General features: G+C 35.3%; 1 protein-coding gene across 3 annotated transcripts in view; it reads left to right on the forward strand.

The window, feature by feature from the left end:
- SLK (STE20 like kinase) overlaps positions 1-12904 on the forward strand; it is a 49820-nt gene that overhangs the window by 15323 nt on the left and 21593 nt on the right. For all 3 annotated transcript variants that reach the window (XM_083866175.1, XM_083866174.1, XM_083866176.1), the window contains exons 2-7: positions 5051-5215; positions 7552-7600; positions 8334-8483; positions 10922-10994; positions 11207-11401; positions 12063-12144. In XM_083866175.1, coding sequence (XP_083722301.1) covers positions 5051-5215; positions 7552-7600; positions 8334-8483; positions 10922-10994; positions 11207-11401; positions 12063-12144 — 714 coding nt within the window. The remainder of the gene's footprint in view (positions 1-5050; positions 5216-7551; positions 7601-8333; positions 8484-10921; positions 10995-11206; positions 11402-12062; positions 12145-12904) is intronic.

The following is a 12904-nucleotide window of genomic DNA, read 5'->3' on the forward strand; positions in this document are numbered from 1 at the left end:
TCTTGCAAAAAACAACTTCTTTGAAATTACTGACTCATTTTAATTTCCAGAAATCTCTGGAGGTTCTTGTCTTCTTCATTGGCTGAACTTGTGATTTGTTGTTAAAATTGTGGTTTAATATTGCAAGGGTAGCTATTTGCTCTTGAATTCAAACTGATACTTTTAATTGCATTTTTAACATTTAGTGTTAGATTAATGCTTCCTTTTATCTGACTAAGGTAGACTTCTTTTCTGAAATTCACTGATAAAGAAGACCTTTCCATCTTTTTGAAAAGCAGTTTGAACGCTTCATACTGGTCAATCATGCAGGATATTTTTAGTTTCAAAATGTATAGGACAGTTTTAAATGTGGTATAAGAAACTTAGAAAAAAACAAAAGTCCGCTGTAGTTGTTTCAGTAGGCCACACTACTGCTTATAATTTTATTTGATAGAGCTGCCAAAATTTAAAATGAGCAATTTTTTTTTCATTAATTCATATGTTCTAAGAAAGATTGAAATCTCTGTTTTGCGGTAGCTCAGAGAAACAGCTCCTGGCTATGTGTTGTACAAAACCAGCTTTTCAGTACTGATTACCCAGGCACTGTCAGAAAATTTATGTGGAGCTAGATCTGACAATCCCAATTTTACACAAAAGTGGAAATTTTTATGTGAGAAAAACATATTTTACTGAATAGGGATGTGTGTATTTTTCCCCTTTTGACAACTTTGATGATCCATGATTATGACTATACAGTTTTGTTGAGAAGAATGAGTCAAAAAGGAAAAGCTTCTTAATTGATTTGTTTTGCTGCCTGCAAAACATGCAGTGGGGTTATGTAACATCTCACAAGAAATCAGGCATCAAGAGGAAAGGTGATGAACATTTTTCTCTCTCGTATCTCAGCTTTGTTCCTGGCTGGTTGAACAAGAGATGAAGGATGTACTTAGCTTTTTTTCAGTTGTAAATATTGGTTTAATTTTTAAAGCTGCATTGCAGAGGAGATGCACAGTTGGGAAGGAATTGTTTTGGAAACTGAAACAGCTCCTCACAAGCAAGGCTGAAACTTCATATTGGTCATCAGAAGATGAAAGGCTATGTGTTATCTCTGAGCTGTAATCCTATTACTCTGGAGCAGTAGCTCTGCTCTCCCTGCTGTCCAGGGCTGGGAATATGCAAGTTCTTGGCCTACTGCCCAGATAGTAAACTACCTTTTAATATTCTGCTGTCAGTCTCTTCACAAAGCTTCTGCCTCTACAACTTACATTTCGTTATATGATACCATGCAAAAATCCAGCATTGTTAGGGAGGAGTCACTAATTTCACGTACTTGTAGGCCCTGCTTTTGTGTGGAATGTTATTCTTCTTTCTTGAGATGTTTTTGGATTTCTGCAATGCTTTTGTGCATTAGATATACATTGTCATTCCAGTGTAAGGGATGTAGGTTCTGACAAATTCATTTGCAAGGTGTAATTTTTAAGATGATTTATTCTGTACAAGCCTGCAATCCATCTATTTCAAAGTATTTACCTTAGAATTAAGTGTGTTTTTCTGTGCGTTGACAGCTGTCAAGACTGTGCCATCCATTGCAAGAACCATGCTGTAACGTACAGCTGGTTATTTCCCTGTGCTTTCTCTCTCCTTAAATTAAAATGTTTGCTGTAGTAACCTTCAGTACATAATCCAAATAGGAGTTTTACTGAAAGGATTGCAGTATTTTTGTGTTGTTGCAAGTGACAGTCAATAATATCCATGTCATCTTGCATTAGTCAGATCTCGGAATGAGTTATTCCAATTTGGTTTTCATCTATTATGTATGTATCTTTTGAAAAGATCAAATTTTGTTAATGAATCCTTCTAGCCCTTTCTTCCTTGTCTGCACATAACCATTGAAAATGCCAGTTTGGATTTCTTAGCATAGGACTGAGGATTAAGTCACTTAATCATAGACGCAGAAACAAATGTATTTAAGCAGAGCATTTGGAATAAATTGAATTAGTAGTTGAGAGCTAAAACATAGGAAGAAACTGCTGGGCTACAGCTACTCAGAAGTTCTGCCCTTTTAAAATATGTCCTGTAACATAAATAGCAGGTTGACTTTAGGTGTTGGTGTACCCAAATGCAGAATTTCCATGTGCAAATCAAGACTGTGTCTACACAATTATTTCTGCTCTGGCTCTGACCTTTGGATTACGTTTTGTGGAAAAAGAAAGACTTGAGCCAAAGTTTAAAAAAAACAAACATGCCCACACGAAGTTGCAAGTGCTTTTTGTTCCTCCTAATCCAAAGAGGTTTTTTTCACTGTACAGTACAGTGATTCATAAACCTTGTGCATGAACAGTAAAATCCTTTCCTACACAGTTCAAAAGAGCACATTACTTACAGTAAGTCAAATAGATGGGTATTTTTTATAGAGTGCATTGTGGGGTGGGGATGACTAATGCCTTATTCAAAAAGAACTTTAAAAGATATAATTTTTTTTCACGTGTAATTCGATGTACACTTAAAATGTTTCATCAGTCCTTAGAAATACCCAGTGGAAATCTGCTAATTTTAAAGCTTTTTTCTCTTAAGAGCTGGGAAAAAAGTCTGGATCTAGACTTAAAAAAAAAATTACTATTTTAAGTCACAACAAAGGCAAACATCTGTTTTGTTTATAATTGTTAAGATGCTCATAAAGATAACCACACTGTCTCTATAATAATTCATGGTTTGTAATGAGGTGTTTTAGTAGAGCTACCAGAAGGAAGAAATCATAGAAGCTTACTTAGAGTAGATTTCTAGTTACTGAAAGCAAAAGGATCTGGGGAAAATCAAAATACAAAGTGTTCTGTCAGTAGGAAAAACCAATATATGCTATAAAACTCCTGAGCATTTAATCATTCACACTAAGTTAGCAATGCCTTTCTTGCTCAAAGGTGAAAGGGAATCTGGAAGCAGCAACATCTGTTACCTGATGTAGATGGTTTTATTTAAACAAAATGTTATTGCCATTTTATAGTTTGTAAGCAAATTCATGTAAAAGTTAATTTCAGCTTTACTTTTTAAAGTATCTGTTAGAGTGCAGTGCAGAATGTGTGGCCGTGCGTGCTTCAAAGAAGTACATTTATAGTTAGAATTTGAGTTCTTTAGAAAAGGGCTTTAAAAACCATTTTTCTGCACATGTAAAGGTACCTAGTTTAATTCTGTTGTGGTCAGACATCTGTTTCACTTTTTGTATTTCATTTACAGTGCAGCTCTAGAATAGGAAGGTTGGTCTTTCATTCTTGCTACAAAGCATGAAACCAAAACAAATGTTGTTTGCGTTACTAAGCAGACCTTTTCCTTTTTATTATTAGAATGTGTGTTGGAAAACTTCTCAGTAGTTGGTTTCCAAATCGTGTTATACAGATTCCTTATCTTTGTTGTTAAACATGGGAGGGCAAATATTGAGGTTGGGAAGATTTGGTTAGTTTTTGTTTTGGAAAGAATATTGAGATAAAAAGAAATGTAATGGAAAACCTTTACCCTCAACATGAGATGAATCAGCTGGGACTACGCTTTACAAGTGTTTTGCTGTTACTGCTGCTTTACTGAATGTTAATATAAATGTTTATCTTTAAATATTTTATTATCTTTTACCACATTGAGAGAATTATTTATAACTGTGCAAGTAATAATATTTAGACCTTCAGAATTATTCTTAAGAATTCTTATTTGCTGTCTGATACCAGCTTTTGTCTATATTGGTATAAAGTCGTTAGGTGACAAAGATCAGGTTTTGAGATTTTTGCTGTGTCCTGTCCTGGGATCATCCTAAATAGGTTTGGGGCCGTGAACAATCCACACCAGCAGGGACAGGATGAACCATCTTGTGATGCTTCACATCAGAAGTTGGAATTCCCCTTGTAGGTCCTTGTCTTTTACTACTTTGGAGAGAACTTGTGTCCCTCCATGCCATTTAATTTAATTTGAAAGTCAAAAACTCAGTGGAGTAAATGTAGGACTTTGCCTCATGGTCTTCACATGCAGTGGGTGAAGTCGACTTCAGTCCTGCACTTCCTTTATTCAGAGGTAACCACTGGAAATGTCACTACTTGACAAAATAGTGTTTTTATGGTGGCTTGCGAAAAATACACTTTTTTGTTTAAAGCTTGCTGCAGCTTGGAATTGAACATTCCTTCAAACATAACTTATGAGAGAATTGTTAGTGTGTATATTTTTTTGTGATTAGGTTTCAGCAGTGTTCTGTTAATAAGTATTTCCTGGTTTCTGAAATGTTTTGCTGTTGAAATGAGTCACCCGACTTGTCTGTAATTTCTTATGTTTGAAAAAAGACAAAGAATATTTAAATGCACAGCAGAAATGCCTTTTCTTTTCCTTGGATACCCAAAGTCTTGTTTTCCCTTTGCTTGTTTTACTTGTTGTGTAGTTGTCCATATCACTGCAGCAGCAGCAGGTCCTGGTGTGTGGGTCAGTAGTGAGGTAGAGGCCGGCAGCATCTGCAGTGCCCCAACTTCCAGGAATCCCATCCCTGGGAGTCCTCCCAGGCAGCTGAAGCAAAGGGAGCAAAATGCCCAAACTAATGATGGCAACTCTTTAAGCTGGGAGCCTGCATACAGCCCCTGCTGCTTCCTGGGGGAGGATCTGGTTCTTTGCTTGGCTTTGGGAACAGCGGTGCTGCCACAACGTGGGGAGAGTCAGAAGGGCAGAAACAGAGGGTAGAGACTCCTTTGTTCTCTTTGCCACTTTTTAATAGATGGTGTTTGAGGAGCAGCACAAAACTTTGTCTTAGTAAGGCAGCAATTATCCTGAGCTGTTGATGATGGTTTAAAAAATGTGATGAGAATTAAGTATTTTTACATTCTTGTCTTTCATTGTTTCTTGGCATTGAGAAAAGTTATTAAACTGTTTTTCTACTAGATTTTATCTCCTCTTTAATATGCAGGTGTTTTCTTCTTGTAGAGGAGGAAACTAGAGACAGGAAAATTGTACAAAGTGTCAAGAGAGTTGCTTTATTTCAGTTTTTTTTGCTGGTGCCAGTTTTCTGGTGAAATTCATGTATATGTTTGCTATGACTTTTCTTTTACAGGCTCAGAATAAAGAAACAAAAGTTCTGGCTGCTGCAAAGGTGATAGATACTAAATCAGAAGAAGAACTTGAAGATTACATGGTGGAGATTGATATTTTAGCATCTTGTGATCATCCTAATATTGTCAAGCTCCTAGATGCTTTCTACTATGAAAACAATCTGTGGGTAGGTATTTTTCCTTTTCTAAATGTTTTTTCTTATTTCAAAAGGTTATTGAAATCACATTTTTTTCGTTATTAAAATATTATTTGTCAGATTTCATCTGGGTTGTTACAATTGGGATAAATCCTCAGTTTCAAAACTAATTTGTAAATTGCGAGTATGACTTAGGAAATTGTCACTGCAGAATTATGCTACCCTGAGTCATTTGGTCAGGGGTTTGAATCCAAACCGTGGAAATAAGCAGTTCATTTTGTGTTTTGAGAGAGTTCTCAGCTGGTGCTTATTTGTAACAGCAGGACTCAGATTTCAATTACATTAGCACATTTTAAAGTGCGATTAAGCATCCACACCTGAAAAATAAATAATGTGCTGAAAAGGTCAGCCCGTGAAGTACATACTTTAGATGCCAGCAAGTTTATTGGCACTCCCAGGAAGGACAGTTTACTGGGACTTGAATCATAATTAATTTACTTAAAGCCTGGGTATTTGTACCTTGACGTGCAGAGAGCATTTGTGGGACTGCATATCCCTGCTCTGCTACAGCTTCAGCTGTGACAAAACACTTTGTACTTTTAGATAACCCAATACAATATTTATAGGTGCTTTTGCAATGGTAGAAAGAATTCATAGGTTGGGGTGTTTTCAGGTATCAAAAAGATACCTGAAACAAGTAAAAGATTTCCCGGGAGTTTTGCAAATGAGCTTTATCCTGTAGGCAAATGGTGGAAGTGTAATACCATGCTTCCTGATGAACATTTGTTTTGCTAAGCTCAAAATTTGGTGATCTCAGTGCAGAGTAAAATATTATATAAAACAGTGGAATAGTGAAAAAATTTCTGTGCATAAAGGTCAGCCTGAAAGCAAGTAGGCATAGAGGCACAATATGAAACTGAGTGGGTAGACTTCACTGGCAGAATAAAGACAGAAGTAAACACTTTGAAAATAAAATTGGAGCTACATAGTTACAGTGAAATGCAGGGGCTTGAAAGCCACAAGGATAATGATGTGGTAAATAAACAGAATATAGTGGGGATAAAAAAGAGAAGAATGACAGTTGGACATTAAATACACTTTTCTAAGATTAGAAACATGATTTCTCTAGCAAAGAGACCTTTGTCAGACCAAACTACAAATTTTAGAGAAATAAATTCTTTATGTACAATTTCCCACACTTACCTACTTGGCACACAGAAGCATGTAAATGGAATAATGTTTACAGGATTTACAAAGAATAGCATTATAAAATATATTGGTTGTACCATTGTTGTGGGGATTAATTGCAGTAATAATTTGAAGGATATATGTCATAAAAGGTGTACGGTGTGTGTTGTGGGGATTAATTACAATAATAAGTTGAAGGATATGTGACTTAAGTGTTATAGTACAAAGGTATACTTTGAGGTTTTCTCTTTTATGGGCAATTATACGCTGATTTTAAAATTACTCTACAGAAAAAAAAATAAGATACTATTCCCAAGCATATTGACTGTTGAGATTCTGACAAGAAATACTTCTTAGCTCTCAGACAGAAGATTATAATTTGTAATATTTAAAGTTCAAATTAAAGAAAAAACACATAAGGAAGAGTGAGGTATCAGTCTTGGATGAGATTTCCTCTTTCTTGCTCTTTCATTCTCTTTGTGTCCCCTCTTTCTCCTTTGTGTATATTCTTTCTGATCTTCATAGCAGCATAGTTTGTGCTCAGAAATAATTGTATATCTTTATTTCAAATGGAAACTCAGAACTGGGGATGGACTTGTTCTGGTATTATTACATTCTGGAATAAAGGCCTTGAAGTATTGTAGGCATGAAAGAAAATTAAAGAAAATAATTATAAACATTTGAATTTTGTAATTTTCTGTAGCTTTTAAGAGGGTTTTTCTGTATTTTCATCTCATCTAAAACAATATAGGAGATAGCATCAGCAACTGGAAAATCATTTAGCTCTTGGACTTTTCAGTCGGAGAGATTATAGTATAGAAATGGAGCTTAATAACCGAGAAATGAGTTTGCAGGGATTATGTAAATCACATTACAAGGAGTAGGTTTAAGCTGACTGTGTCATTATGTTTTATAAGTTTTATTATGCTATTTTATAGTTGGATTAAAACTTTTGTCTGAGGGTCTCAAGGTATTTTTCAAATAATTTGCTTGAGCAGCACAGCCCTGCTTTTAGTTGGGTAACAATATCAGTATTTTGCAGGTTAGGAAAATAATTTGTTGAGGCCAAATAGTCTGAAACTCTGTTCTCCCAATAAATGCTCCCTTAATCAATGTTTCAGTTCAGTGAAACTATTTAATTTCTAATTTCTGTATTTTTTTTATTTGTTTCTATACAGATCCTGATTGAATTTTGTGCAGGAGGAGCAGTAGATGCAGTAATGCTGGGTAAATAAGTTCTTTCAACTAATAATCCTAATACCTTAAAATGATAATATATACTGTGAGACTTGTTTCATATGTGTATTGTTGTGATACACAAATATTTCTGTAATTGGTGTGTGCTGTATGTTTTGAATGTTGGGGTTTAAAAATTAGTATTTACACCTGTATCTTTTATTTTTAAAGTGTTTATTTACTTTTCTTGGCACATTTTAGTCTCAATCCTTTAGGTGAAAGCAAAGTGTTGTTCTCTGCTTGTGGAGCTCTCTGTTCTTACAAGCTGTATGAGCCCTTTTCAGCATCTCATTCTTCCCTTTCCACTGCCACCTGCCAAATTACATTGTGTTAATTTTTTATATTGCATCTACATTAAAGTTAGGGGGTTTTCTGTGCTTATTTCTCAAATTAATTGAATGCTAATACCAGTAAGTAAAAGATCTGGTCTTTAGCATCTCTATGTACACAAAAGAACCAGGCTTTAAACTATGTAGTTTTTTCACAGTTCAGATAGGTAGGTTTCCATAATTCATAATGAGAAGGAGGTGGGGTTCAAGGAATAAAATCTTTACTGGAAGGAGCAAACATTTAAAGATAGATTTATTTATATATTTTTTTCTGACATGTGATGCTTAGAATCTGTCAGATTAATTAGTTTTCCCATATATTATTATAGTGTTTGCTATGAACATGTAACGTAAAATGCAAAAATGTTGTGATTATTTCTGTGTCTCTCTTGTAGAGCTTGAAAGGCCGTTAACAGAGCCACAGATCAAAGTGGTGTGCAGGCAGACACTGGAAGCACTGAACTACTTGCATGAGAATAAGATCATCCACAGAGATCTAAAAGCTGGCAATATTCTTTTCACATTAGATGGAGACATTAAACTAGGTAAGCATGTTGCAAATAAAACTCTTTCCTGGAATTTGGCCTGGTCTTTTAATTGTATCTTCCTTAAGCTGTAGTTTTTCAGAGTTCAATACTTACCTACTGAAATACCAATCTAACAGTGGGAGGTTTTTCAGAAGCAAGTGGTTTGGTACTATCAAGGAAAAAAAAAAAAAAAAAAAGCTTGAGCAAATATCCTGACCATACTTGTCACATCCTTCATACTTCAAAGTCAGCATAAGAAGTCATCATAGGTCTTACTGTTTCTTAGTAGAAAGTTCCTGATTATACTTACCTTTTCTGTGATAACATCAGAACTTCTCTTTGAAGTTTTTAGTTTGGAAAGGGAACATTCTTCACTATCACCAAAAAGCAGTACCTTGTACTGTTGTCTCTTCCTTTGTGAGAGAGATAATAATCTTAATTACCCGTCTTGGTTTTTCCATGCCTTTTTCAATTGTTGCACTGACACTAAGACGGTCTGGAACAAAATTAATACAGTTGATTGTTTACAATTAATACATTGTCAATTTCTGGGGTTTTTTAAATCTCAGTTAAGGCAGTCATTCACATTTTTAGTCTGGTGAGGATTCCTCCATGCAGAACTGACAAAGGGCTGCTGGTGGTGAATAGCATCCCTTCATTCAGCCAGGAAAGGGCAGGAATTATCTGGATCCACTTTGTTTCAGGGTAAAATGTGTATTAGCTGTCAGCCTTTACAGTGCCTCTGTATGGCATAGTTCTGTGACATCCCCGCCCACACTCAGGTTTCAAAGCCTTCCCTCTGCATGGTGTGTGATCAGTTGTGTTTCTTTGGATGCATGGAGGGCAGAGGTAAGGAGAATCAGGATATTACCACATGGAACTGGGGCTCTAAATTTGCAGCCTTAATACAGACTTTCCTTTCAAATGTGAGCGAGATCTCTCCAAATTCAGAAATGTATCTCCTGCTGAACTCGTATTGATCACAGTCTCAGCAAGGTACTGTGCACCTTCTCTATTAGGAAACTGAGAATATTTAAAAACCTGCTTTGCAGTATTGATCAGTTCAGTGTGATTGTGCTTTTCCATGGATCCCTTTTGTACAAGATCATTGTATACACACAGTCCTTGCATCTGGCTTTCTTTTAGTCTGCACAGTACATGTAACTTTACTGGTGGAGCTTTTCTTTGAAGCCCAAACATTTAGTGATGCACTCAGGGTCATGGGCCTCATGTTTAAATGTAATAGAAACACTGTCTTAGCTTTTGGCACTGCTGTAAAAGAAACCACAGATCATAGCAGGAGTCTCATGGTCAGAGAATCATTTGTTTCAGTTCATTTCCTCACATGACCTGGCTTCTCCTCATACAGACTTGGAACTATTTTAAGATTTTGTCAAGCTTAGCTGGCACACAGCACCTTGCAGGCTGTCAAGATACTACTTAACAGTTCAGACCACAGGGAGATTTCTTCCACACGTGCACTTGGTGATGCATTCAGATTTGCTAATTAGGATTTCTAAAAAAAGACTCAATTTAGTTATGAAAAATGTACAGCATCTTTGAAAGGAACATTTTACTCCTTATAAACTGCTTGTATTTGGATTCTCTTGTGCAAAGAAATGGGTAATTCCTTGTTTTACATGTGTGAATGGCAAATAAATTTATTTTATTCCATTTTATTTTTATATGGATATGGGTTTTATTATTTCAATACCTGTAGTCCCCCAAAATTTCAGCTTTTTGCCCTTGAACCAATAGATTTTAGCCCTGGGGGTTTTTTTTCAGAGCAAAATTAGACTTCTTAAGTATTGAGCCCATCAAGTAATTTTGTACAGATTAAAGATGGCAACATATGGCTATTCGTCCCTTTGCTGTAATCTCCATTAACAAAATCATGTCTGTTATAAGCATATGACACTTATTTAAATGTCTTCTTTTCTGGGGGGTAGATATTAATGAAAAGTACATATCCAAACTTTCTGGTATTTATAATAAAGTGAAAAATCATGTGGAAAGATGAAAGGGAAATGTAACTTCATGAAAATTTGAGCCCTGAAATTAAAAATTGAATGAGTTGTTGAATTAATGAGATTGTTGATGCCATGTTTGATGAATACAGACTTCATAGGCTAAACAAATTAATTTCTAATTAAAATAGTTTAATGCACTTTTTCCTGCAGTAAATACATATTTTGCTTTTGTCCCCTACAGCCTAACAGTAGCATTATGATTTGGGGTTTTTTTTAGAAATGTAGAATAAGTTTTATTCAAGATCTTTTCTTATAAATGCAATAAATCCTTGGCACTCAGCTATCAGAACACAAATATTTTTATCTCACTTTGAAGAATGTTTGCTCTGGAACATATACCATTTTAAAAGACAATTGTAAAGTAAAAAAAATATAGTATGTTTTCCACCACCATGTTAATATAAGTATTTTACTGTTTGCTTTAAGCGGATTTTGGAGTATCAGCTAAAAACACCAGAACAATACAAAGAAGAGACTCCTTTATTGGTACACCATATTGGTAAGTGCACTCTTCTGGTGACTTTTTAGTATGAACCAGTATCTTAATGTTACATTTAATTTGATATTGCAAGCTTGATAAATAACTGTGTTAATATACTGATGGTAGAATGTGCTTCTAGTAATGCTTCAGTGAATGTCTGTGTTTAGAACTGTTCTTTGGACAGATCAAAAAGCATTTTCTCATCTGGGACTTTGTTGCTCTCTTTGCAGGATGGCTCCAGAAGTAGTAATGTGTGAGACCTCTAAAGACAGGCCATATGATTACAAGGCTGATATCTGGTCTCTTGGCATTACTTTAATAGAAATGGCTCAAATAGAGCCACCCCATCATGAACTAAATCCCATGCGGGTGCTGCTGAAAATCGCAAAATCTGATCCGCCCACATTGGCACAGCCTTCAAAATGGTTTGTATTTTATTGGCAGCTTTCCCACCCAAGGAATTCCAAGTCATTTGTTTGCTAAATTTGATGAGCATAGCCCTGTTGAACTTTGTGGTGTAGCTTTATGCATTAAGGCAGGTCCATACAATCCCACTGTATGTTTGTACATGTGTGTATACATATATATGTCTTCTCACACAAATTGAACATTTTTGGTCATAGTTCTGTATAGAAGTTTTTATACAGAAATATTTTACAGGTTTTGCCTTAAAATGTATGTGAAATAGCTTTTTTATGAATGTAGTAACAGATCTGAAGGTCATCTAAAAAAGATTGGGTGAAAGGAAACTAAAGCATTTTTATAGTAAGAAAATATTTTAAAAACTTATTATCTGTTTGGTCAATTTAATGTCTTTACGTGATTCAGTTAGTGATATAGCAGATGGGGTTTATTAATAGTCCAGAGCAAAAAGTGAATTCTTCTGATAATGGACAAACCTTTTAAAGATTGTATTTGTGCTCTATTGGTCTTGGCATTCCTGTATTCCCTTTGTGTTTTCCTGAATCAATAGCAGGACTTGGAGTTGCAGTGTAGATTCACGTGAACCTAAAGTATATTTCCATTTATATGCTAGTCCCATGTTAAGATAGAAGAACAACCACTGCCTGTTTGCTTGTTGTGTAGGTCATCAGATTTTAAAGACTTTCTGAAGAAATGTTTGGAAAAGAATGTAGATGCAAGGTGGAGTGCAACTCAACTTCTACAGGTAGGAAAAGTTAATTGTTCAGAGCTGGTGTTTAATGGCAAGCCTATTGTGTGTTTTTTTAAAAGCAGAGGGTATTATAATAACTACTTAAATATTTTCAAATTAGGTGTTTGCCCACAATCTGTTTTTAAAATTGATCCTTGTTTGGTAAAATTGGATTAAATGACACCAAGCACAGATCAGATTATTCGTTTAACATATTTTGCTGTAATATGACTAATTACTTCATGTAAGTAATTACTTTGATACTTACAATGGATGAAGGAGTTGTTTACGTCTGTGGCCAGTTGCTGACAGGTGTTTTAAAAGCTTTAGTGCTCAGCCCTCCTCTGTAATGCTGTCACTACAGAACAGCTGAACAGGAATAGATGTGACCAGGTACATTTGATTGTGTTTACGTCAGCACCCATTTGCTTTATCCACAATCTGTCTGGCATGTGCTGAATAGATTTAAGCAGCAGGGCCAGGCAGAGAAAGAAGATTCAGGCAGTAGGACAGGAACAGGTACCTGCTTGCTCTTAAAGAAAACGGTAGAATTCTAGTTCATGTTAGGAAAAGTTGTTGTAAAGACAAAGCCCATTTTTTTCTAGAGAGTGTATTTTCTAGATAAAGCTTGTCAAGAAATAGTTTAACTGTGGAACTGAAATGAAACCTAATTCCAAGAAAAATAACCTTTTTAAAAATCTCTCTACTTCTATTCTTTGGATTGTGAAAAAGGTCAGTATAAATGAATCATTTGTATTTTTAGCATGTTTTTTAG

This window comes from Zosterops lateralis (genome assembly GCF_965231275.1).
Source record: "Zosterops lateralis genome assembly, chromosome: 8".
Classification (NCBI taxonomy): domain Eukaryota; kingdom Metazoa; phylum Chordata; class Aves; order Passeriformes; family Zosteropidae; genus Zosterops; species Zosterops lateralis.